Source organism: Aphelocoma coerulescens, chromosome 6, assembly GCF_041296385.1.
Source record: "Aphelocoma coerulescens isolate FSJ_1873_10779 chromosome 6, UR_Acoe_1.0, whole genome shotgun sequence".
NCBI lineage: Eukaryota > Metazoa > Chordata > Aves > Passeriformes > Corvidae > Aphelocoma > Aphelocoma coerulescens.
The window spans coordinates 34,178,910-34,205,236 of NC_091020.1; the positions used below are offsets into that span (position 1 = coordinate 34,178,910).

Below are 26,327 nucleotides of genomic sequence, written 5' to 3' on the forward strand. Positions count from 1 at the left end.
AAATCGCCAAAGTAATTTTCTATCTGTGTTTAAAGCATTCTGACACTCTAGTGACTCCATTGTCCCTCAGGGTAGAGATTGTTATGACTTTGATTTCCACTCTGGCTGTGTCACGGGCTTCTAGAGAAGAGCTGGGCCCTCTTTTTTGGTGTGAAGTGCTTGGGGCTGCACCCGTTCTACTGGAGTCAGATGGTGAAAATGCTGACTTGGATGAGTCTCACACTAATTGAGCCCTCAAGGAGACCTTACCCCCACACAAAATAATTTAAAGCATCTGTGATTAGAATTTGCTGCTGGGAGAAGTACTGGCTTTGCAATTGTAGTTTTTGGGGAATTGTCACCATTGGCTGAAGTGGTGAAATGAGGAGTGAATAAGGTTAAAATTCCAGCAATAACCAGACCTCCTGTTGGAAAAATCAGGCTTTGTTACAGCCATGGGAAACTTCAGTAATGGGGGGGATGTAAAGAGTCAGTGCTGAGGTGGTGCTCAGGTGCCACCTCACAGAATGAGGAGAATCTCAGGGTTTTTCAATAGTAGACAAAAGTCAAAGCTGCAGGAGAAGAGAAATCCAGACTGGGAACATCCTGACAGGGTAATTCATCTATTCCAATCAATCCTTTTAACTATCTTTCCTGTTATTTATGGTGGTGCTCCTGGAGTGTTTATAGTGTTTGTCTGAGATTGCAAAGCTTCGTCACAGAAACCAGACATGAGAGAGGGGGAGAAAATAAAGGAGAGAAAAAAAAAAAAAAGAGATTCCCTGGAGAGGTTTTTATAAAATCTTCCTCTGTAAAACACCTTTAGGTTTGGGATTGGCCTGAATGGCTGAAAAAAATTAAAATGGTCTGGCAGGAGAATTGTGCCCCAGCAAAATTTGTGCTGCTCTAGTCTGGGGTTGAAAGCTGGAGTTATTCAAGTAATAAATCTGGAATTTGGCTTTAGGCTCTGGCCTGGCACAGCAATTGAGCTGTACCCACTGTATGCTTGAGGGAGCTGGGGCTCTCCTTGCCTGCAGAAATCCCAAGTGAGCCCTCTGAGCCAGGCATGGTGCTGTCATGGGAATGGCTGGAGTCCTGGAAAAACAAAGAGAATGCTCAGAAGACAAGTCTGGCTGGAATAAGGAAGTGAAAAGAAACTCATTCATCCAGAGGATTTAGATAAATTTGGCTGAGGAAGCCACAAGTCTGTCAAAAAGACACGAGAGCACAAAGGGGATATGACAAAACCAAGGAAGGAACGGCAGGAAAACAAGCCAGAAGTGATGAAGAGGGAATATGTGAAGAGAGGGTTTGCTGGATGTGGAAGGGCCAAGGTTGAACAGAGTTTCTTGAAGGGAACTGAATAGGAAATGTGCCTATTTTAGGGGCAGACAGTGCTCTGGGGGTAGTGCTAAAACAGAGACCCCCGAGCCTGGCCATGCTCTGTGCTCCTCCTTGGGTTGTGGGGAAGGACAACCCTGCTTGACACTGGAAATTCCAGCTCCAGAGGGATAAGAGCATAGAAATTGTATTAAAACAATTGCCCTGTAGTTTGTTATGTCTTACTGAATCCTTGGGAATGTTGGAATTCTATAAAATCTCCCTGCTGTGTTAAATCCACACAATTTTCTGTCTTCAGAGCTGTTATTTTGGTTTAATTTAAGTTAGTAATTAGAGGTAATAGATTGAAGGTAACTGGAAAGGAAGGGATGGTCCAAAATGTGTCCAAACCACATTTTTAGGGAAAAAAATTCTACAAACTGAATGAATTCATTGAATGAATATATTTTTCATCCATTCCTAATGCACTCCAAAATTATGCTCGTGATAAACAAGGAGTTTGATTAATTTTCACAGCTGTCCCTGACCTATATTTTAATATAAATATGTATGTCTCATGCAGACTGCCTAAAAATTCTCCTAAACCATCTACTTGTTGCAGTTTCAGAATTACTGGGCTTTACTTACTGCTTTACTGAGTGCTAAAATCAAATGACTGGGTTCTGTACCAGTGCAGTGACTCTGCTTTGCATCCTTGTGTGGGCTGGAAGGAGCAACAGGGGTACTAAAGCACTCTGGTACTTCATGCTTTGTTAAAACCTAGACTTGATAGTTTAATTCCAGGCAGCAGCACCTCGGATTAGAGGGGTGGAGGATGGAGATTCCACCTTTCAATGAGGATTTAGGGTGATTTTTCCACTCTGTGCTCCTGGGGCTGCAGGAGGAGGAACCCAGACCTGCAGCAGCCAGTGGGAGATGTGGCTTGCTCAGGTGTATTTTTTATTGTGAAAAGGGACATGCTTTGCTCTTTGCCTTTCAGTATTATAAAAGACTGGAAGTTTTTACAGGCAGATATAAATAATCTCTATACAGAGGTTTTCTGGCTCTGGGTTTATTTTTTAAATGTGTTTCCTTCTCCATTTGTTGTGATTTTTGCTTGTTTGGAGCTTGGTCAATTTGTCAGAAGTCAAGAAGGAGAAACTAAGAGAAAAGCTGCTGTTTGCCATCTTGGAGATGATGCCTCAGACAACTTTGATTTTTCCTATCAAGAAAGTGAAAATATGAATATTTGGCCCCAAATGCTGTAACTTGCCTGTTTCACCTCTATTATTCAGATTTCTGGGTCCCTTGGCACTTTAAATTTTGGAGCTCAGCCTCCTCTTCAGCATCTCCTCCTGTATTTAAGTGCATCCATGGGATTTACAGACACTGTTTTCTTAGAACAAAACCAGAACCCTCCTGCACGCAGAGTTAGATGTAAAGCAAGAAATTCAAATAAACAAACACACTTTTTGGCATTCCCCTGAGGATGTTACAAACTGTCTTTAAGCTGCTGGAAATTAAATGCTGATTTTTCTTTTTTTTTCTTCTCTACTGCTTCCTTTTCTTCTTCAAGACCTCTTTTGCTTTCATGACTGTCCCTTTAGCAAACAAAAAATTAGCATTTCTTACCCAACCTTGTTAATACTCATCTTTAAATTTTCCAAGGAGATGCTTCTTTACTTCAAATCATGAGCTGGTTTTGTAGCAAATTTAGCTTCAGCTCTAGAAGTTAAAAATATATTCAGGTTGTTAAGGCGTCTAAAATTCTTACAGAAAATTAGGCTAAATTAATGAATTTTTGTAAAAATATATATTGATATATTTTAGCTTTTGGTTTTTGGGATTAAGTAGTAATTTACAGTTTTAACAGTAAAATAATATTAGCTAAATAAAAGCAAATGATATATGATAAATATGTAAACGATCTGAGGTATTTTCAGATCTGTTCCAGAAAGTTCCTGAAAGATCTGTTCCTGAAAGTTTGGGGGTTTAAAAAGTAGTTTTAGGTGTCTTTATAACAAGTAACATCAAGATTGCCAAGTCAAGCACTGAGAAATACAAAATTCAAGTTGCTTTAAAAAAAAAATAATTAGAAAACACGCAGTCCTTTCCTCCAAATCCAGCATAATCCAATATATGGCATAACCAGGCACTTAGTGCCTGCCCCCAGGGCCATTCCCACATCCCTCATGTGAAAAAGCAGCAGCACCCATTGCTCTACTCACTGCAGGTGTGCAGGGGAGGATGGCCCTGCTCTCGCAGATCTGCCCAACGCTGCCGGGCACAGAAGAAGGGCAGAGCCTCTTAAATGTGCTGGCCTTGGCACCGTAGCTAAAGCCGGACCTTTCAGGGCAGAGCCTTTTACACGTGCTGGCCTTGGCACCGTAGCTAAAGCCGGACCTTTCAGTGCAGAGCCTTTTAAATGTGCTGGCCTTGGCACCGTAGCTAAAGCCGGACCTTTCAGTGCAGAGCCTCTTAAATGTGCTGGCCTTGGCACCGTAGCTAAAGCCGGACCTTTCAGGGCAGAGCCTTTTACACGTGCTGGCCTTGGCACCGTAGCTAAAGCCGGACCTTTCAGGGCAGAGCCTTTTAAATGTGCTGGCCTTGGCACCGTAGCTAAAGCCGGACCTTTCAAGGCACTCACTTAAACCCTCCCAGCGCCCTGTTGGTGCCCAAAGTCCTTGCGGGGCAGGCAAAGCTCTTGTGCTGTGCTGAATTCCCGGCTCTGCAAGCCCCGGAATTCCCTGGAATTCAGCTGCTGTGGGAGGATCTCTGCCTGATGGCACTGCCCGGGTATTGTGGGGCTGCTCCGTCCTCTTTCTGTGCTCAGCCAGCTCAGCTTCCAGCGCTTCTCTTGCTTTAACGAGGCTGCTTTTATATAGCACGTGTCGCCTTTTCCAGTTCTGGGCGATAGAAGGAAAATCTCCTGGAAGTACCTCCAGCTGCTCCCAGCAGTGCCGTGCCAAGGAAAGGCACATGCAAAAGGCAGCATGTTGGACAGAAGTTTTAGTTTTTGCTACGGGTTCTTGGAGCAGTGAGAACACACAGGCAGAAAGATGTCCTTATCTCTTCCATTCCTTCTTTAAATGAAGAAATTTTCCCGATATCCACTCTAAACATCCTCTGGTGCAACCTCAGGTCATTTCCTCTCACCCTGTGCCTTGTTCCTTGCGAGCTCCTGTCAGGGACTTGTGCAGAGCCACAAGGTCCCCCCTGAGCCTCCTTTGCTCCAGCCTGAGCCCCTTTCCCAGCTCCCTCAGCCACTCCTGGGACTCCAGCCCCTTCCCCAATTGTTCATAAGTACATTAAAAGCTAAACATTTAAATATGTAAGAATTAAGACATGTAGTGAAGCATAAAAATGTATTGCTTACCTCTATAGATACACGTGGTCTTGCACATTGCTTAAAAAATAAAAGAAGGTCATGGAAAACAAAAATATCTTTTGTCATGATGATGATGTTGGATATTAAATTCCTGAATGAACTGAATTCCAAGAGTTCTAAATGTTCAATATGCTCCAGGTTTTTAATTTCTCTTGTAAGTGTTGAGTGAAAAGGGCAGCTGCCTGTAATTTATGGGGCATGTTTATGTGTGGTCTCGTTATGTGGAGGGATGGTCTCTCTGCAGAATCAGTTTCAGCATTACCGAGTTTAGAAAATTATGTTTTGCAGAGTGCTTGTAAGATAAAGAATGAATTTGTTTACTGTTACATGGTAATTTACAGTTAAATTGGAAACTGCTGTTATTTGATTGGAAGTTAATAAAAGAGAATATTGCATACTCAAATGATCAGAAGAAACCAGAACTGAAACAAAGGAAAAAGCTCTGTATCTCTTTCTTCTCTGAGCTTTTGAAAAGGCTTTTAAAATATTCCATGAAATTAAAAGAAGATAAATCTTGCTACCCTGATAATTGCTTTTACAAACAATCTAGGAATACTAAACCCAAGGGATTTGATGGGCAGAAAGATGGCAAATATGCAATTTTCTTTTTGTTTACTGCCTATTTATTCGTTTTCTTTGGTGTTTTGTACTTACTGTTCTATTGATTAGCATAAAGGCAGCGTTGCTTTAGGGAGAGCACACTCTGTTCCTGCCTTCCCTCTGGAAAGGCAGCCTGGCTGTACCAACATTCCAGAGGTGGGAAATTGGAATATGGGTGTGGGAGAAGACAGAAAGGAAGATTCAGCATTAAAAAAATCTCTCCCACCAAAGTAAATTGAGAACCATAAAATACTGACGATTTAAAGGTTGGTGTAACCTTAAATTATTAAAGGTGATTTAGAAGTCAAAGATTGCTGAGCAGGGAAGTGGAGGGATTTATTATGACAGGACTGAATTTATTATGAGAGGACTTGAGCTTGTTTAAGGAGCACACCTTGGATTTCACATCCTGGTGTATCCCCCAGTAATTTATTTGCTTACACTGCCCTTACAGATGTAAAACCATTCACCTGCTTTCCACCATGGAATTTTCCATGCCATCTGCATCTCTAATCATGAAGGCACTAATTAGGTGTGAAAACACCTCACAGCCAGCTACTACTGCTACAATTCCCCAAAACAAAAGAAGGATTTGATGGATCATTTGGAGTCATCTCTTGCTGCCCTCTGATATCTGTTGTCCCATCCCAACCCCCAAGGTGCCTTTCTGCCTGTAAATTTTTGCATGTGATTTTTTATATATATATATAAAAGTATATAAAATTTGCCAATTGCTGACTGGAAGGATTCCACATTTTATGGCTGTTCCATACATTGCACCCACGTTTTGCTATGAAAAAAATCAGCCTTTACTATTCAGCAATAAATTTTTTTGGTGTCAAGTAATTGTACTCATTTTTACAGGACTGCTGAGTGTTGTTACCTTAGTTTCAGAGAGAGAATTATGGGTTTTTTTCCCCAAACATTTAGAAATCTCGAAGTTTTAGTGGGAATAGTTAAGAAATTTGACACATGGTGTTGGTGAGGTGGCTGCTTGAAACGACAGGGACACAACCGGGTGCCCTGTAAGGATATTCCTATTTTCTGTACTTTTAAGCCTGCCTAGGCTGGTTATGTTTAAGTTTATACACGTGCAAAGTCTTACCTAAGCTGCTCCTGTTTAATTCAGAACTCCTGATGCTGATAACAGAAACTTTTTACTCATTTAATGTCACCTTCTTCTTTCTCTACTTACAGTTTCCTCTTCTGGTTTTCAGCAGTTTGCAGAAGAATTCTGATGAAACGGGAGCATTTAAACAAGCAAACTGAGATCATGTGGCTGCTCCAAATGGAGGTACCCCCCTACTTTAGATACAAAAAAATTGGTGTTTTAAATACAGAAATACGCAAAGTACAGAAAAGGCATTGCTGAGCCTGGGATGTTTGCATCCTTCTGTTGTGATTCTCCACACAGAAAGCCCTGCTGTTGCTGTTGGAGGTGCTTTAAGAACTGAAATACATTTGTGAAGCTTTTCCTTTGCTATTCAGCACCAAGCTAAGCCGGGGTTGATTCCGGTTTGTTCAGTTCATCAATAAACATGAGGGCAGTGCTGCTACGAGGGGGAATAACTGGGGAAATGAAATACAGTTACACTTCCTGAAGCGAGATGCAAGTTTCTATCAATGCTTTTATTTTTGCTTAAGGAAACAAAAACCACAAGCAATGAGGAAACCATCCTATTAAAGGTGATAGTCCCTTCTCTGTTTCAACTCAACTGTTGTTTTTACAGGTGAAACAACTGTGTTCAGCAGTGCTACTGAGAAGGCACAGAAGAGATCAGGTGTAATCACATAGCAGAGATGAACCTTTTTTTTTTTTTTTTTTGGATAATCCAAGTCTATGTATTAAAATACACACTTTGATTTGGGATTTAAGGAACCCAGAGCAACGCTGTAGAAGTTAAATACAAAACAGTAGTAAATATGCAAAATACAGGTGATAAGCAGAGCGGTGAGGCAAAAGGAAATATAAAATATAAAAAGTTGATTCTTAAAATGTAATTCTTTGTCATTCTTGGCTTCCCCCCAGCCCTGGGTGTAATGTACTGCCAGTCTAATCAGGACAACAATGAGATGGTTGAATTTAATTACCAAAGCATCAAAAGGGAGATGGCACAGGGAGGCCTGATACCTGCATTAATATGTACTAACCAGGCTGTGCTTGAGGAAAATGAGGTTCAAAACAATACAGTTCTGTGATATACAGTACTTCTTCAGTGAGAGGACTTCTCCCAGGTGGGCACATCCTCTTTCAGCACAGAGACTTCTGGAAGGTTTTGAACAGTAACATGAAAACTGAGATTACAGTACAGCTGCAAACACAGAGTGATCCTTTGGTTAAACACATTTGTGTGCAGGTATCAGGCATTTCACTGAGTTCCAGGAGAGATTTTGTCTTTTTACCCTGCCATAGTTATTCAAAAGTTGGTTATGAACCATTGAGATTGAGTTGTTTACACATTTGATTGATCTGTATCAGCACTCCTTAAAGAAGAGATCAAAACTAAAACATCTACATAGGACCAATAGAGCAGAATTATTCAAGTTCAGTGAAATATTACAAAAAAAAGGCTTCCTTTTTAGGAAAACTCAGCTGTGGTAAAAATATCTACTACAGTGCACTGCACTGTAATAAATATTCAACATAAATTAATAATTTACAAGTACCTGAGCAAGTATACAGAGCACCATAGCACAGCACAGCACCAAAGGCAGTAGCTCAGAATTCTTAAAAATAATGCTGTTTTAAACATTAAAATTCTAAGTATTGTCATAGAAATGAACTCCAGCTGGAGCTGAAAGATAGTGCAAACTTCTGTCTTCACTTTTTAAAATAAAGGTGTCGGGTTTTTCTACTCATTTCACATCCATAGTGTGGCTGGACCTGGATACCTGTGGTGGATGCTTGGGAGCAGGTCTGTTGGAAAGAAAGAAAACAGCAAATTGTTATTTGATCTCCCCATTTCTTTTGGTGCTCATCAATTTTGAACCTGATCAAAATTGTTAATAATGTTGCAGAATTCCAGGTGGTTTCCAAAAGTTGTAGGAAGAAGTCAGCTTGAAATGTTGCTCCTTTCAGAATAGCTGACTAGAATGGAGAGCCATGAGTTTAATCAAAGTTTCTTCTGGCAGTCTTTTTGCTAGGAATATTAGGAGAATATATTGATTCTATTTTTAATGTTTCTGAGCATTAAAGTGCTTTACTGGTAGAATTCTTGTAGCTTAAAACACCACTTTTATCTTCCTTGGAGCTCACTTTATTCACAGGAAACTGAGGAATAGTGGGTAAGAAAACATTGACTTAACCCATTAACACTGGGTGTGGTTACTCCACTTCCTCATTATTTTTTTTCCAAAAACACATCATATTTTTTAAGTGTACAATTTCTATGTTTTTTGAATCTTCTGGATATCATTTTCAGATGATATAAATTGATGTTCCCTTGGGAAATGTGTCATCAGGAAATTGCTTTTATTGGTGGCTGATTTTAACAGCACTCTGTTCTCAGCCTAATTCTGGGAGGGCTCTGAGGAGAAAATTTATTATCTATTGGTTAATTTTTGTAAATATACAGCCAGGTACTTACAGTCAAACCTTCACAGGTATCATAAACTCTCATATCCTGTGGAAGTCAGAGCAACTGTGCTGGTGCACTCCCAGTGAGAAGTGGCACGACAAGCAAAATTAGAGATGGAAATTAGACTGGAAGTGGTTGTTGCAGCAGCTCCTTGAGCCATTTTAGCCACGTTGCTGATGAAGTGCTGTAAATGCAGGTGTTGGCATGAGCACTGACCTGGCAGGGGTGACGTGGGGCAGAGCCTTGGGGTGTCCGGGCACGGCGGGGCCCTGGCGCGCTCGGCCCAGGGGGTCTGCGGGGAGAGGCTTCCGAGGGGGGCTGGGCTTGGGGGGCTCCTGCTGGAAACAGAGGCTCCTGTTAGTGTCCAGAATGGACATCGAGCCATTCACACAGCCACAGCTGACATAAATTCACAGAATCATGGAATTACAGACTGCGTTGGGTTGGGTTGGGTTGGGTTGGGTTGGGTTGGCAGGGATCTCAAAGCCCATCCAGTGCCACCCCTGCCATGGGCAGGGTCACCTTCCACTGTGCCAGGGACACCTCCCACTGTGCCAGGGTCACCTCCCACTGTGCCAGGGACACCTTTCACTGTGCCAGGGTCACTTCCCACTGTGCCAGGGAAACCTTCCACTGTGCCAGGGACACCTTCCACTGTGCCAGGGACACCTTCCACTGTGCCCCCACCAATTTCTTCCCAATACCTAATCTAAACCTAAACTGAAGATATTTTTAAATCAGTTATGACCAGATAAGTTTAAATGAGTAAAAAATAACTTATTTTTAAGAAGTGGGCACTTATATTTTAAAAGAAAGATTTAATACTATATTCTCATGATTTTATGTCTTTTGATTTTTTACTCTGTAAGTACAGGGTGCATCTCTACTGGACTCAATGCTTAATGAATGAAAACAGCAAAGATTGAATACATAACTTTGTAGAAGTAGTTCTAGAGAAGGTGGGAATGCTCAACACTACTTTAAAATGGAAATTCAGTTGACCACAAAACCAAAGTGCCCCAGTCTGGTTTGGATTGGGAGCATCTGTGGGATCTTTTTCAGAGATGCTGCTGTGCTTTCATTCTGGGGAATTAAAGGCTTCATTAATAAAGAACAGAAGTCATCTGCTGTCAGGCTGGCCCCTGGCTCCTCTGTGTGGTCCCTGCAGCCCCACAGACAGGGGAATGTGGCTGTTTGTGGTCCTCATTATGGAGAGCTGGGACACATTAAGTGGCTTGCTCAGGGCACACAAAAACTCTCCAGTTTATCCCCAAACTCACTTCAGATCTTTCTCCTATTGGAGCTGCATAGCCACGCTTTTCCCAAGGCATTTTATTCCTTATTTTTTGTTTGCCCTAAGTATCATTCGTAAAGTTAAAGGAAACAAGAAGACCTTACAAGCATAATCTGATTAAAGATCCCTTGAAAGATGTGATCCAAACAAGCAATCAGAGCACGAATTACTCCTGAATAAAGTCCAACTTTTCATTATTTGTTTTGAGCATCGCTTTGTTTTTTCACTTTTTGTGGCAAATATTTGCTCTTTCAAGAAGGAAATGCAGATTGATTATCCACAGGCATTTTGATCAGGAAGAAAATAAGGGAGCTTAAGTAAATCTCATGTATAATAAGCTGAAATTTGCCACAAACTACATTTTAAAGTTGCATATAATGTCCACCCTCTCTTTAACTCTCTTCATAACAAGTACTGGTATTGATGGGTACACAGGCCCAACACCTGATTTATTTATTCATTCATTTCCCAGTCAAAATGTCATCCTTGAGTTAAAGTATCCTTAAGGAGGAAACAGCCAAGAGTCTTGACAGAAAGTGGCAAGGGTAAATGAAAGAGAAAAATTAAAAAGGGAGGGAATTCTGATCAAAATGGAAATGGAGACTAAATGGTGGCTGAGATGAAGCAAAATGGAACAGCATTTGATAGAAAGGAGATGCCACCAGGAACACACACATTCTGAGGAGCAGAGGAAAAGCTCTTTGAAGAAATAAATCCCATCCCCCAGACTGATTACAGGAGGGGCTTCTCTATTCTTTCTGTGCCACAGGAGAATCCAAACTTCGTGTGCTAACACGTGTGGGGCCTTGCAGAGCCTTTGATGTGCTGGGAATCTGCAGCACAGCTCATGGTACCACCAGAGCTCTGCTTCCTCTCCCTCCCTTCTCCAATTCTGTCCCTACAAAGCTTCAGCCCTTCAACACAAAGGGTTTATGGATGGATTTCTTTGTCCAGTTTTATATCCATAACCTGGCATTTAATGCATTCAGGCTCTGCTTGCGGAAGTGTTGTTTTAAATGGTGGAATGAAAAGCATAATTCTCATACTGAGCAGCTCCAAAGACATCAGGTGCATGAAATTCCAGGTTTTTTCCACTGATTTTTTAAGAAGCAACTGAAAACCCTCTGTGTCTACAGCCAGGCTGAGGTGCCACAGGAGAGGTATTCCCAGGCCAACTGTGGCAGAAGGAGCAGGAGCTGAGCTGAGCTCTGTTTTACTGAGGAAAAAGTGAAACCACAAAGTTCTATTTCCTGCAATTAGGATCAGCTGTAAAATATGAGATATATCTTGGTAATAAGAGGATGAGAGTGTCAAAGGCAGCAATTGAACGTTAAAGGTAAGAAAACCAAGGGGAAGAGATCAAATCCAAATGCCTGGACTGAACCCATGGCTAGGATAAACCTGCCCTGTTTCCTTGAATCACATGGGCCTCTGCTGATTTATATTGACTATGAGTCTGGCCCATAAGTAAAGTCTGTTTGCCTTGCAAGGGCATCTCAATGAAAGAAAAGCTATTTTTCACTCAAAAGATAATGAAATATTAAACTTGGCAACAGTTAATTCGCTGAGGATTTTCTGTTTGGTTGATTGGTTGGGGTTTTCCATGTTGTCTTTGTTTTTTAACTATTTTACTCACAGCAGAAAGGAAGTTTTATGGTGAACACTCCTCCTCAGCACCATCCTGCAGCACTGAGCATCTGGGTGACATCCTGAATGTGGCAATGATTTTTAAAACCCTTCCTCTTGCTGAGCTGCTGGATGTGCTTCCAAGAAAGAGCTGAGGCAATACATGAAGTAGTATCTATATTTATTATCCAGAACTATTCTTCAGCTAATTTACTACTTCCAAGCTTTGAGGGAAAAAAGTTTAACTTAAGAATGAACGATTTTCTCCCCATACAGTGCTTTTTGTGTCCCTCTGATATAAAAAGTAGCTGTTTCTGACAATATTGAGGTTATGATATTATTTTGAAAGAATCCATTCTTGCTCTATCATCCTCTAGGCTTCCTGGAGCTGATGCCCTGTTTGTCCTCCTTGTGTTCCATGCAGAGATTGAAAATGGTGGTATTTCACTTGATGAAGGAAGGGTCACAATTAATTCGAGCTGCCAAGCTGAAAAGCTTTCTGGCAGTTTCAGATCTGTCAGTCTTTGCTAATGTTAGTACTGCAGATCTGGTGTTCCACCTGGCACTTTGGGTGGGATTTGAAGCACAAGGACTTAGGAACGTGAGCTGTAGGGAAGCACTGGGCTGCTGTGACGTGCAGTGAGGCTGGGGCAGGTGCAGATGCAGCCTCAGAATGAGAAATGGTTACTTTTCCTTGGAAAGCCTTTTCTCCATCTGTATTCTGCTTAAGAAACAGAAAAGCACTTACACTTAAAACTTTCCCTTTGACCACTGTGAATTGTGCAGAATGTTAGAGAATGCAAGAAAATGGACAATGAAACCATGGGAGCTAAAGACAAGCAACAGGAATCAGTACTGCTTCAGATTCCCTACAAAATTAATTTTAGAAAGAATCAGCGTTTCTTACTCCCCACAAAGGAAAACAACTGGCAAGATGGAAAAGGGGAAGATGAAAAATCAAATAATAAACTGGCTGCACTTGGTAAATTTGGTCTAACCTGAGTGATACAATGTTCAGACTTAGAAAAAAATTAAATCTAGATACACTTCATTTGCTGCCACAACGGGCAGGGACACCTTCCACTATCCCAGGTTGCTCCAAGCATCCAACCTGGCCTTGGACACTTCCAGGGATGGGGCAGCCACAGCTTCTCTGGGCACCCTGGCAACCTCTCTGGGCAACCTCTTTCATCCCTGTTTGTTTCTGGTATTTTTCCAATTCCTTTTCAAAGCCCTGCACTCCAGCACTGTCTCAGAGCTATATCCTCCCACCCATCACCACGAAAGGGTCTCAGAGCAGCTCTCAGGGCTCCTGCAGCTGAGAGCCTGGTGTTGACAACATCCACTTCATTTTAACCTTGTAGCATTTCCAGAGCAGCTCCACGTCTGCAGAGCAGGAATTGCTGCCTGCCTGGGTGCTTTGCTTAGAAACAGTCACTCCACAAATGCCACCAAAAGAGAGCAGCCAGTGACAAGAAAAGGCACTATTTAATACAGACAACTGCACAGGCAGCTTCATCTACCCTATCTATTACCCTGAGATGTATCTTTTCAAAAATAAGAAATAAAAAATATTTACCATGTCTATTTAAACATTACAATGAAAGCTGTGTCTACATGAAATAGTGTTTTTTAGGTCTGTGCCCTGGGAAAACAGAGTGTGGTGAGTGCAGCCCTTGGCAGGGCACGAGCACATCAAGCTAAGAAACCTTTTGCTCTTGCACATGACATCTGCAATGTGACTCCCTAAACTCTCCCTCTGTGTTTGGTACCCCACTAACCATGCAGTTTCCCCTCTGGTTGGGCAGCTGCAGAGAGGAGGCTGTGTCTGCCTCTAAGTTGTTTGTTCTGTTGTCTTTTGAGCGGTGAAGACAGAGTTCAGGATCCTAAATTTTAGGGTCACAGCCCCACTTACCACAAAGCAATTTTTCTACAGCGCAGTTCTAAAATCACACAAAGTAAAAAGGAAAAACTGTGGGAAAAGGGCAGCATGAAAGATGAGAAAACACTTCATTTCTCCAGAACCTCACAGAGTAAATATTAAATAGAAGTAAATCAGTGGTTACCTGGGAGAACCTCAGTGAAGGATTAGCTGGCAGGGGTCTCTCAGGCCCAGCTTGGTGGCCTGGCAGCTGGGGAAGGGGTGGCAGCACTCGCTGGGGTGTTTTTAGTGGTGGCACCTCATGTGTCTTCACAGGGTCACTGATGTCGATGATCTGATAGGGCAGCGGCCGCCTCGGGCCATCTCTCTGGGAAAAACCATCCAATCAAAGTCATAAATTTCAAGAGCTGGCACAGAATCCCAGTTGGAAGGTTGGAAGGGACCTTAAAGAGCACTTTGTTCTAACCCTCTGCCATGGGTAGGGACACTTCCCACTAGACCAGGTTGCTCCAAGCCCCATCAAACCTGGCCTACTGCTACTTTAAAATCCATGTTAGTCCCTTGCTTTTCTCTCTTAGAGACAAAACTATTTCTTTTCTGCACTGGACATCTCCACCTGTCTTAAACTGGGAAGGCACAAATGTATTTTGAAGCCTACATCCTCTCCCATTTTACTTACTGTTAGTCCTACATGATATTAAGTTCATGTAATTATTGTATTATAATAAATCACTTAATTGAGATCCAAAATAAATGATGTGGTTTTTTGGTTTTCCCCCTCTTTTTTTAAAAAACTATTTAGGGACTCACTTTTTGTATGGTTGTATTTTGTGGCTTTGTGATGAGGTTTTTACTAATGGATGTGGTACGAACATGATTTGGCTCAGATGAACTGGAAGGTCTTGCTGGACTCACAGACCTGCAATACAAAGGTTTAATTGTTGAACACAACTTTCTGCTTTATAACATTTTCTTCAACAGGAGCCTCTTTTCAGAATGGCATTTTGCAAGGACTTTCTGCCTGGTTATAGTAAACAAAGAAAGTAAAAATTGTCTAGCACTCCTGCAAGAATACAAATAAATATTGATTTTTTAGAAACCAGTAGTCTGTTAAATTAGCTTCTGCAATCTGTGGAAATGCAGCTTTGTAACACCCAGGAGAGTATTCTAATGAATCTAACATTAAACAGTAATGACCTCAAATAGGAAAGTTTCAGCTCACTCAACTGAGTTTAGATAAAAGGCTATGCAATGTAATGAAACTATTTCAGGCAAATGAAAATAAAGGCAATACATCCATTGCTGCTTAATTTTTCATCCAAAAAGGAAAGAGGGATATATTCAAACCAATACCTACATTATTTACTGCCTATCAATGAAATTAAACTAACCCAGGGAAAACACTGTTGTTAATATCTGGTGAATATTTTTGTCAAGTCTGGCTCTTTCTAACACATTCACGGTGATAGGAATTGCTGTGTTTACTGCTTCCTTTCCATAATATCTATTGGAATATAATTAGGGAAAATGATCATACCTTAATTTCTCTATTGTTGTCTTCTTGCTTGTAAACAACCACCTCATGAAAGTCTTCCTTTTGAGGTACATGATTGATCCAGCAAAGATAAGGCACAGGATGGTTATCAACACTCCTATGGTCAAACTCTTATTGTCTGCAACAAAACACGTGGAGTTAACTCCTTCCAAGAGCCTGCTAGTGCCTGACCAGGGTTTCTTTGCTATCTTTTAAAAAAAATGACCTGTCAGTAGTGAAATCATGATGGGAAGCTTTGTCATGGAAATAACCATGATGTCATAAATTCAGCATTGCCACTCACTGCAGCATCTGGCACGCAGAGAAGAGAATCCAGTTTGGTTTAGGCCAGCATTGTTCTTATGAAAACAGACATTGCTTCCCATCAAGGTTTAATTTATAAATGTACTTGTGAGGAGACTGCTTGTCCTGTCATGGACTCAAACATGAATCAGAAACATCTCTTTGAGGTCGCTAAAGTTCCAACACTCTGGGGAAAAATCGGCATGGAATAATCAAATCCTGTAAAATTAACAATGTGTGGAAATAATTCTTTCTGAGGTTGGCCAAAGCTCATTGCTTACAAGATGCCACTTTGTTTTTCCACTTTTTATCATGGAAACAACAGGTGGAGCCTGAATTCCCACGGACCTGCCTGTCTGATGGGCCCACTGTCCACGCTGCCACCAAAGCCTGGCTTGTCACAGAACGGGGGGGCCCAGTCAGCCTCGCAGTGACAGTTCTTTTTGTTGTTGCAGACCTGCAAAACGAGACAAATGGCTTAACATAAAGAACATCCGAGAGCAGCCCTGGCTGATAAGGGCTTCTAATCAGACAGTGACACATCAGAGAGGAATAAAACTTAGGGAAGAAAGGAGATGTGCTGATAGCTGCCTATTGCACACTAAGGTGGCAAAGAGCCACTCGCCACGGAGTAAGAGGGATCCTAAAAACCTTTGGCAGGTAATCGTTGGAGTTGCCCCAGCTGGCAACGTCAGTAATATGAGGATAATCAGACACCTCTTAAGTCTTTCTCCCTTTGCTTCCAGCAGCAGCACTGTCTGCCTGTTAACTTCTGTTCCTCCTGCCTTCACAGCAGCAGGAGTCTCTCTGTGCTGTGGAGGCTGTAGAGCTTTGTCAGCCGCCCGAGCACTCCTCTCCATCAAGGGCTTGCACTGGGCCCAGTACGGATTTCTCCATGGCTCTAAGATGAACCAGTTGCTGGAGAAGCCTGTGAAACTGGGATCAGGGCTGAGGAAACCCTCAGGGAGCTTTGATATCACACTTGCACTGTCTGTAAAGATACAGTCCTCCGTGTTGTAGTGGTTTTAATCTGAGTCAGGGAACAGCTTGCAAGGCCTGATCTATCCAGTGCCCCCTGAGGGATCAGAGAGCTCTGAAGGACTGGAGCCCATCCCAAACACAGCCTGTTCCTGCTGCACAGAGGGGAAGGAGCCGGGAGATCCAGGGCTTTTCCCTCAGGAGGTCTCACAGTCCAAACGCTCATTATTTCCTTTTGCTACTCCTCAAGTAGTTGGTGTGTGGTGAATACAGAGCTTAAAGTTTTGTGCTGGATCGACAGAATACAGGGAATCATAGACTGCTCAGGTTGGAAAAGCTCTCTAAGATCTTCAACCATTCCCCAGCACTGACAAGACCACCCATGTCCCCAGGTGCCACATCCACATGGATTTTAAATCCCTCCAGGGATGGGGACTCCACCACTGCTCTGGGCAGCTGTGCCAGGGCTGGACAAACATTTCCATGAAGAAATTTTCCCTAATATGCAACCTAAACCTCCCCTGGCCCAGCCTGAGGCCGTTCCCTCTCCTCCTGTCCCTGTTCCCTGGCAGCAGAGCCCGACCCCCCCGGCTGCCCCCTCCTGTCAGGGACTTGTGCAGAGCCACAAGGTCCCCCCTGAGCCTCCTTTGCTCCAGCCTGAGCCCCTTTCCAGCTCTCTCAGGAATTCTCCAGCCCCTTCCCAGCTCTGTTCCCTTCCCTGGACATGCTCCAGCCCCTCCATGTCTTGTCCTGGTGGGCCCCAAACTGAACACAGAGATGGCACAGTCACATTTAGGTGCTCAAATCACTTTGTAAATGAAGTTTTTGGGCTTAGGCTTCGTTGTCAATAAGCTCCTTAATTCTGTGCCAGCCCCAACCATCACTGATCTGCCCCCACCATGGAGAACCCACAGCACAGATCAGTAATTGAGTTTTCAGTAAGACACAAATCAGTTCACAGGAGTCTGGGTTATTCTGAACATGCAATATTCTGGCCAGGTCAGCTTGGCAGGATTTCAGAAACTGTGCTGCCTGTGTCTGCAGAGTACTAAAATATTCACAGAGCTCAGACTGGCTGTGGTCATGTAAAATTAAAAAAAAAAAAAAAACAAAAAACAACTTTTCAAAGACAGCAAGATAATTAAAAATATACTTTCTTAAGCATTATTTTTTAAATTAAAGCACTGCAGGAATTCCCATTTACAATTCCATGAGGTCAATTTTGCCACCAAGGAGGGTCTTGTTTGTACAGACATAGAAAATGCCAGTCCAAGACTCTGCTCATTCCAGCTCAATGATAAGAGGCAGCACCATCAACACTGCTCAGTTTTGCAAATTCAGGGTGATAAAATAAGCTAAAGCAAATTAAAATCCTTCCTCAGGAGAGGAGAGTGAATTTCTATGGCTCTTCCAATGTGGCTGCCACAGCTTTTCACAGAAACAAACAGCTCATCAGCAAATCAAGGTTAATAAGGCATAGCTTGACATAATTAACATTATCATAATATAGACTGGGTTTCAAAACACTGATATTATTAAATGATATCATCACATTTTCCATTCTGCACCACTTTCATGCCACAAAACTCGTCAATATGGTTTGACTTTATTTTAATAGTTTTGGAAATGCTGTCTCATTTCCCTCTCGATCCAAATGCTTCATACACTCAATTCAAAAATTTCAACTTCTTTGTATCTATGGAGAAACTGTAGTTTTGATTTTTAATAGGAATTCTTCATGATGGAGGGTTAGACTTCAAATTGCTTTGAGGATTACAAGATTCCTTTGTATCACAGGCTGTCAATTAGGAACAAGATAATTGCTGCCTGATAAACACTTCTTTGTCAAATAAAAATCATTTCCTATAAGGGACAGTGAAAATGGAAATACATCATAAAAATGTATTGCAGTGACTCTGACTGATCTATTGCACGCAATTATAGATCCCAAAGCCATTCCATAAAGTGATTTCTTGTCCAGTGGTTATGGAGTGATTGTAAAAGAATGGTTTCCTAGGATGCTTACCCCACGTCCATGGCACTTGGTGGCACATTTATGGACCCCAAAAACACTGGTGTTCTGGCACCGGCGGTTCAGGCAGATCTGCAAAATCAGGGACAAGGAGTTTTAACAGGGACAGAGCTGCTGGGGCTCCCAGGGCATCATATCCCTTCTTGCAGCAGTTAAAGATTTCCCAACACACAAATATACATAATTACATGGACACAAAGGACACCAGGATTGGGTGTCTTGCTCTTCTTTTCCTCAGCCCTTTTAAAGTCTTTTAAACCCAAATCTGAGCAAGTTGAATTCTGCTCTCCTGGCCAGCCCTGGTTTCACACACAGTTCATAGTGGTTGATATGCTGAGCTTGTGCAAGCGAACCTTCACAGTTCCACTCAAGTGGAACTAGTGGGGAGACCCTGGGGTTTGGGAGGTTTTCAAGCCAATTAAAAAACCAGTAATTTGCATTTTTTTCAGGGCTAGGAATGCACTGAGCAGGATTCCTTCAGGTCCCTGCTCTGTCTGCCTTTGTGTCTTCACAGCAGCAGATGATTCCTCAAGGAAAGCTTTAGGTGCTTACGGTGTAAATTATCAGAGTTCTCTTTATATAAATAGTGAAATATTTTTCATTCCAGTACAGAAACTGGACCCAGAGTAGGTGAATATTGAAATGAGGTCACTGATTTTTATGGGCTCATCATTGTTTTCCAGGAAAACCAAGAGCTTTGTAAGTTTTTCCAAGTTAGACAATTTTTCCTTTTGGTGTCATATACAAACCAACCCTATTTAACATTTAATATTTTTAGGGAATGGAAGTAAACAAATAGCATATGCACAGGAGTAAAATTCAATTTTTGTTTTTGTTTTCCAGTCATTGCAGATAAACTTTACTCTGCCAATGGAGCTGAAAATTGAGGTTAAGCAAAATTAGTGCCGAATAATAATAACATCAAACAACCACACAACTGATGAGGACGTCAGTAATGACGAGTTACCCTACTCCAAACTGAAAAAAGAATAAATTGGGACTGGAATAACTGTTCCTATGCTATGTTGACAACAGAAAAGGTCAAAAAGCCCCACACTGCACATTTTTGCTCATGTTTAACTGCAGTGCAGTTCAGTAGTAGTAAAAGTCAGTCACAATAATTAGCATTAAGCTGGGAATAGTGTTGAAGGAGGCGACAGGGATGCTTAATCAGGGCACTTATCCCCTGGGGAGAAGGAAAAATGGAAAGGAAATTAGAGTGAATTGGCATCAACATGCAGGCATGGAGAGAATATGGTCTGATTACAGCAGTATTCACAATTCAAATATTCACAGTGCAGCAGCTCCCAGAATTCTGATCACATTAAAATGGCTGCGTTTCAAATTGTGCATCTCCAGTTGAGAAAACCCAAGAATATTTAAATTCATATTCTTAATCCATAATACAAATGCACTAATGTCCTCAAAGTAAAACATACAATTTCAGAAGTATTAGCCTGTGTATTCTATAGTGTGGATGTGTATGATTAGATAGATTAGAAAGATTAAATACTCATTAGTAAAATATAATGGGGTGCTTTCTCAGCACTGAGTTGCCTTTGAAAAGACATTTTATACCAGATTGACTTCGAAATGCTCTAAGGGTTGTTTTCCTGTAGCAGAGCTGTGGTTTCACTGGGGATGGATTTCAAACCCCTTCCCAGCGCAGTGAGATAATCCAACATAATTCAAAAGCATTCAGAAATTCAGAGGCTTACTTGAATTTACCACAAATTATCAAAGCACTCGTTTTTCCTCCTTTTTGCAAGCAATCCACTGAGGGTGTGGAAACCTCCTTCATTTCAATAGCTCTTGGGCTGCTTTCCATTCCTCCTCCCCCTGTAAACTCATGACTGCCTCCCTTCTTTCTCAGTTCCTTTTCTCACAAAAGAAAAACTTAGAATGAGACAGCCACGTGAAATTTGGGCTGCACACACAGTGGATAATTCACAAAGTTCGCAAAACACAATTGCAAAAATCAGTTTTGGTGGCTGAGCATCAATGGGTTTAGAGTTTTTCTAAGAGTGCATACAGAGATAAGTTTTCCTGCATGAAAAAAAAGAAGGGAAGAGCCATAATCAGAAGATAAAATACATTTTGAAACCTAAAGTGAAGTTAATGACAATTTTGCAGTGCCAGAGACACTGAGAAAGTGAATACATCGAACTCAGGAATTCACTAATAAGCCTGTAATGTATTTTGCTGCACTTATTTTGCAGAAAACCTCAAGCTTCCATGGGCAGAAACTTGGGACTGTCTTCAAAAATCACTTATAAACTTAAGCAACTTGCAGTGCACAGAATCCCAGGATGGTTTGGGTTGGAAATACCTTAAAGCTCATCTATTTCCAACCCTCTGCTGTGTCCAGGGACACCTTCCACCAGACCAGGTTGCTCACATTTGCATCTGCAAATCTATAACCCAGAACAGTGGCCAGAAGGGAGTACAATGTGTCTCAGTCTGAGCATGAGAAGCAATTATTTTTGTGGGGGAAAAAATAATCCCCAAGAAAAAAGAAGTACAAAACACTTGGCAGAATGAGGGTAGTGATGTTCCCCTTGGCTGGGAGTATTCCAGAATCTTACTTTTCCATCTTCACACTTGGTTCCTGCCAGCACAAGCCCAGGATCGGGCATATCATCCCCCAAATACACGTGGGTGCCACGGCACAGGATCTTGCCACCCTCCTGGAGTGGGATGTTGGTTTCTATGGAAACAGCATTGGTACCAATCACAGGTCGGTTTGCTCCTCCTTGACACTGGATTTTTCCACACTTTGCATCCCTGATGGAAATGAACACAACCAAAGATTAGGTGAATCATCTGGAACGTTCCAAGCCCTCTCCCAGCACCTGTTGCTGTGTTTGCAGGGAGAGGCCCTACCTGGGTTCACATTTGGCAAAGGAGCTCTTGGAGTCCTTCCCGCAGTTGCCGTAAGGATCGCCGGCAGAATTGACTCTCTCAAAGCAGATCCCAGGAGCGGGTTTCGCACCTGAAACAAAACCTAATCAGAACTTTCATTTCATACAAGGTGTTTTTAATAATTTCCTTTGAGCTCCACTGGTGCTTTAGGGGAAAGGGGGGATGTGAGCTGCATGTTGATGAAGCCCAACAAAACAGCGGTGCTGGATCCGCATTCTAATGGAAGAGTTTGGATGTGTGGGATTGCCAGTGCTGTTTGTCTCTCTTGGCAGTGCTGACCAACAGACAGTGCAGAATTCCATCCCTTCCAGGATTTTTCAAGGTGATACCCCTCTTGCCAATCCTCCCAGGACACAAAAACTTTTAGCAAATGCCAAATCTTTTTTGGTGGAGACAAGCAAAGGCCAGCTGGAAAGTTAACTCCCTTCTTTCTGCAGGAGTTCACGTGGTTCTAGCAAGACCCGAAAGAAAATTCTTTCAAGGCCTGTTTGACTGCAATGCAAAACAAGAAAACAGAAAATATCCAGTTGTAAGCTGGGTGTAAAGCTATGAGGACCTGACATGGCAAAGGGAAATGTGCTGCTGTTAACTCAGGCTGAAGCACTGGGGAGAGGAAAGGAACCCATCCCACCTTAATCCTCAGGAAATACACTCCTGAGAAGAAAGACTGACATGAAAAAAGGGACATTTCAACCATGGTGGTGGAAGTGGAAATCTGGGAGGACAGGCAGCATCTGGTTCTTATCCAGTGTGGTCTTTTCTGATGGAGACATCCTAATGGCAAAGGGACTTCCCCAGTGGGAGGAGGACTGGAAAAGCTTGTGCAGGCAGATTATTCATCCCTGCACTTCAGAAGTTCAAGGGTACTATTAGAACATCTCTTCTAATGTTTTATACACAATCTCCTGCTTATTTCCCCCCAGATTATAACCAATTATAGAGTATCTTCTAGGGGAAGATGCACCCGTTCACCTGGAATGTTGAAGAGGTGAAGGATCTGCTTCCCTGGCTTGACTGCTGCAACAATTCATTAGTCTGTGTATTGGAATTTAATCCCTCTGTTCTACAGTGAAGTGTGGCTTTCATTTCCAGCCAATAATTGCTGCTTCTTGCAAGATTAAGAGGCCCTTAGTTAGGGCTCTTTACAACTCCGTATTTTCTTTCCATGAAAATAATTAATAGTACCATCAAGTCACTACCAACATTCCAACTGCTCCAACAGGGAGACTGGCTTTGAGCAGAAAAGGAGCTGAGGAGATACTCTGGCTAAAACTCTGATCAGAGAGCTGCTAGCTGCATTTCTGTGCTTTTGATAGATCAGCCAAACTAAAGGAAAAAGAACTTGGCAGCAAGTGATGTGATAGCCCAAAGGCTGAGAATATCCCATTTCTGCAGTGTTCCTGATCTTTACCAGAGACAGAATATTTCAACTAATGCTACATTTTGTCAAATGTTTTGAGCCACTTCCAAGTGTGTATGTCTCTAACTGTGGGTAAAACAGAGCATTTATTTAAGCCAGCCTGAAGATTTCTTTTGAAAGCCTTCAAAGAGGAAAACGTTCTTTTTTTTTTCTTTTTTAAAAAAAGGGGTCAGATTCCTGGAGAAGAACATACAAATATGATTGCAAAACTTCCAGCCAGTGTGGATCTTTTCACTAAAAACTCAGAGATTAAAACTTCAATTATTTATCTGCATTTCATAGTCAGAAGCTTGACTAATACTATATACTGCTGAACAGCAATCTAATGCTATTAAGGACAAAATATTAAAACTTGGAGAGGCTTAAGATGGCACCCTCTTTTCCTTCTAACATTTTTACATGTTGAAACTGGAAAATTCAGAAAGAAAGGCACAGAAAGAACAGAATATGAGCTGTAGGTTCCCTGGAGAGAAGGACAAGAGCTTGAAATTCTTTGGAAGATTACGATCAAGCTTGCTGAGTTTAGAATATTTTTTCAAATCTGGAACTATTAAAAGGGACTCACACAGGATTCTTTCAATTCCTTTTCATTAAAGTTCAAGCAATAATCAAAAAAATCAACAAAAGCATCCAGATAGGGTGCTGTGTAAAAAAAGCAAAAGTTACATTTCCATTTTCAGCATGTGGATCCCTCCTCATCTTTCCAGGGCGGGCACATTCCCAGTTCAGCATGAGACAAACATTACCATGTGCATATTCCACAGCAGCTTTAGAAGGGCTGGGGAAGGGAGGGAATAAACCTGCCGTGAGCAAGAGGCCAAGGAAAGCTGCTTTTTCCAAAGCTGCTTTTTCTCCCACGTGTGCAAGGACCAGCTTGTGCAGCCCTGGTCATATGCAGCTGCTCTGGGTCTTGTTTTTGGCCAGGAGCCTGGTGGCCCAGCTCACTCAGCAGATGCCAGGGCTGGATGCTCCCTTGGAGATGTGGCACAGCAGCCCAGAGCCCAGACACGCTGTCCCCTCAGTGGTGTCCCCTCCCAAAGCTGCCAAAAGCCAAATGAATGCTCCTGTCCTGTGCTCTGACTGCAAGGGATGTAACAAAGGCTTCTTCTAAAAATGGTTTTAAAAAGGGAAAGCACTCACTGAATACTGAGTTTAAGGCATTTCTCTTCCTCTCTCACCTGGTGGAAGTTTTGTGTGTGGTTGATTTTTTTCCTGAATGCAAAAGTGTTGCAGAGATGATGGAAAGCAGCCTGCAGGAAGGAAAGCACATCTGCAGCGTCCTTGCAGGGCTCAGACACTGAGCTTTAACTCCAGCTAATAACACTTGACAAGAAAAAGGATCTCGTGGAGCACAAAAAACCACTCCCCTGCCAGGCTCAGAGCAGTCTGTGTGTGAAAACACCTGGTACCCAATGATCATCTGCAGCCTGGAAACCAAAACCCAGCTTCAATTTCTGCCTTTGGTATCCAACCAAGACACGCTGGTGCTTGGGATTCAGATGGCTGTTCCCTCTCCCCACTGGCTTCTCACAATATTTGGACTTTTTTATGGATGGAAACATATCAGAGTGTAAGACACTGAACAGATGGAGCTACCAAGTTAAAAGGAGGTTTTCAGAGGATGCTTAAGGAAGAGAATTGTAATGTTGTGTTTCTGGAGGAAACCCATTTATCACGACTGCACCACATAAACTGAAGCAGAAAGTCCTGTCTTCCTCTATTTTCTACCTCTGCATGCAGAGGCAAAACGATTTGTGAAGGATTTCTGGTAGTTATTAAGTGGTTTGAGCTGGATGAGCAGAGTTTATTTCACTTTGCTATTGGTAATTATGGTATCATGACCCTGTAATTAAGGTCCTGTCAGCCTTTCCACGCCAAGCCGCATTGAAGGGATTAAATCAGCCATTGGAAGCTGCAGAAGGTCAAAGCTCACCACTGCAGTTGGCAGCCTGGAGACTGCTGGGGTTTTCTTCTCCAAATGTGTATATTGATGAGCCCACTTCTTTCCCTATGCAGTTGCAAAAAATTAAAATAATAAAAAAGAGATGTCGTGGGGCACAGAAACGCTGTGTCATTTCAGACCTGCTGCCATGGGAAAACACCAGTACAGTCTCCTGAAAGGAACGAGGGAAATTTCTGACCATGGTGCTGATTCCATGAACAAGAGAAACATCCTCTGTCAGGCTGACAGCAGAAAAGGGAGATATTTCAGTTCAATTCCCAGCTGTCTGTGGGTGGGGAGAAGGGAAAAAACAACCTCTGAGTAACAGGCTGGAGTTCTGCTGCTCGGGCTGTGCCAGCCAGCACCACGAATAACTGTGCAAATAAATATAAGCATAAAAATCACAGTTCTCTGTCGTGTGATCTGGGTTTCAGTTCATTAAGTTTGTTTTGCTGCACTGGTGATGCAAAGGAAACTTTCCACAAGCTGCCCTTGGCCTCTCTCCCCATCCTGGTGATCCCTGTTCTGTCTGGGCAAGAGCAAGATGGGGTTGAGCATTTTTTTGCATTTAAGGAGGATGATGTCACTACCCCTGAGAATATGATTTAATATCTTTCCCATCTCCAGAAGAAAAGGCCTGGCCACAAATCTGTGATGATCCAAATAGTTTGATTTCACTGAATTCAGATCTTTGCAGTGCTTGGACAATTAGCATTTTTTCAAACCCCAGTCAGCAATGGTTTGGTCAGATATCTGAGGTGGGCAGCCCATTTATTTTGTCTCTGTAGGGCTGTAGCTGGCAAAACCTGCAAAGTTCTTACACAGCAACAAATATTGACATCTAAGTTAAGAATGTTCCTGCCTAAACAAATGGTCATGTCCATGCAACACATTTAAATGTGTTCTAATTATTAAGTCAATGCCTGCCATTGGCTCCCCAAAATTATTGCTTTTTTCCCCACTTGGGGAACTATAGGAAAATACATTGACAAACTTCCCTGAAGAATCATTTTCTTGTCAATGTAGAAAAAGCCACAAATCTAAAGTTGAGAATCTTCTGTTCCTTGGCAATCAATGATTTCTCTGCCTTAAGCAGCTCTGTCTGAGCGCTGTTTCTCCTGGAAAATGCCAGTGGAGTCACAGACACCACATGAAGCATCACTGTCGATGTATTTTCCAGTCACTGCTATCAATAGGTCAGATCAGTGCCTTTTTTTTTTTTTTTTTTTGAATATGGAATAAAAAAGGTCACAAGCAGTTCCTGCTCTCAAGGATAAAAATGACATGAATTATGGTGGGAGAGAGAACGGAGAATTCTGTGTGTTCTGGGACCAGACTGGAATCAGCCTGGGCTGTAAGAGGAATTCATGGCTATTTTCAGAGATTGTCCCCAGGAGCTCCTCCCTTCTCCTTCCCACCAAGCCTTCCATGCAGATAAGACAGAGCAAAAAATACTCCTCTGTTTTATCTGAATCACTGTGTTGAGAGCAACAAAAACAACCCCAAAGAAACAGAAGTGCTTTTCTGGA

At 42.2% G+C, this 26,327-nt stretch overlaps 1 protein-coding gene across 2 annotated transcripts in view; it reads right to left on the reverse strand.

The window, feature by feature from the left end:
* Positions 1 to 6,895: 6,895 nt before the first annotated feature.
* The window catches only part of ADAM12 (ADAM metallopeptidase domain 12), a 185,940-nt gene continuing 166,508 nt past the window's right edge, over positions 6,896 to 26,327 (reverse strand). Inside the window, exons 16-24 of one of the 2 annotated variants that reach the window (XM_069020257.1) lie at positions 21,398 to 21,506; positions 21,100 to 21,298; positions 18,509 to 18,586; positions 15,853 to 15,961; positions 15,205 to 15,340; positions 14,478 to 14,586; positions 13,852 to 14,034; positions 9,082 to 9,200; positions 6,896 to 8,204 (exon numbers count right to left, since the gene is read on the reverse strand). In XM_069020257.1, the coding sequence (XP_068876358.1) occupies positions 8,144 to 8,204; positions 9,082 to 9,200; positions 13,852 to 14,034; positions 14,478 to 14,586; positions 15,205 to 15,340; positions 15,853 to 15,961; positions 18,509 to 18,586; positions 21,100 to 21,298; positions 21,398 to 21,506 (1,103 nt within the window). In that variant the 3' untranslated portion in view covers positions 6,896 to 8,143. Of the gene's footprint in view, positions 8,205 to 9,081; positions 9,204 to 13,851; positions 14,035 to 14,477; positions 14,587 to 15,204; positions 15,341 to 15,852; positions 15,962 to 18,508; positions 18,587 to 21,099; positions 21,299 to 21,397; positions 21,507 to 26,327 lie in introns of both variants that reach the window. The other variant, XM_069020256.1, reaches the window with a different exon arrangement.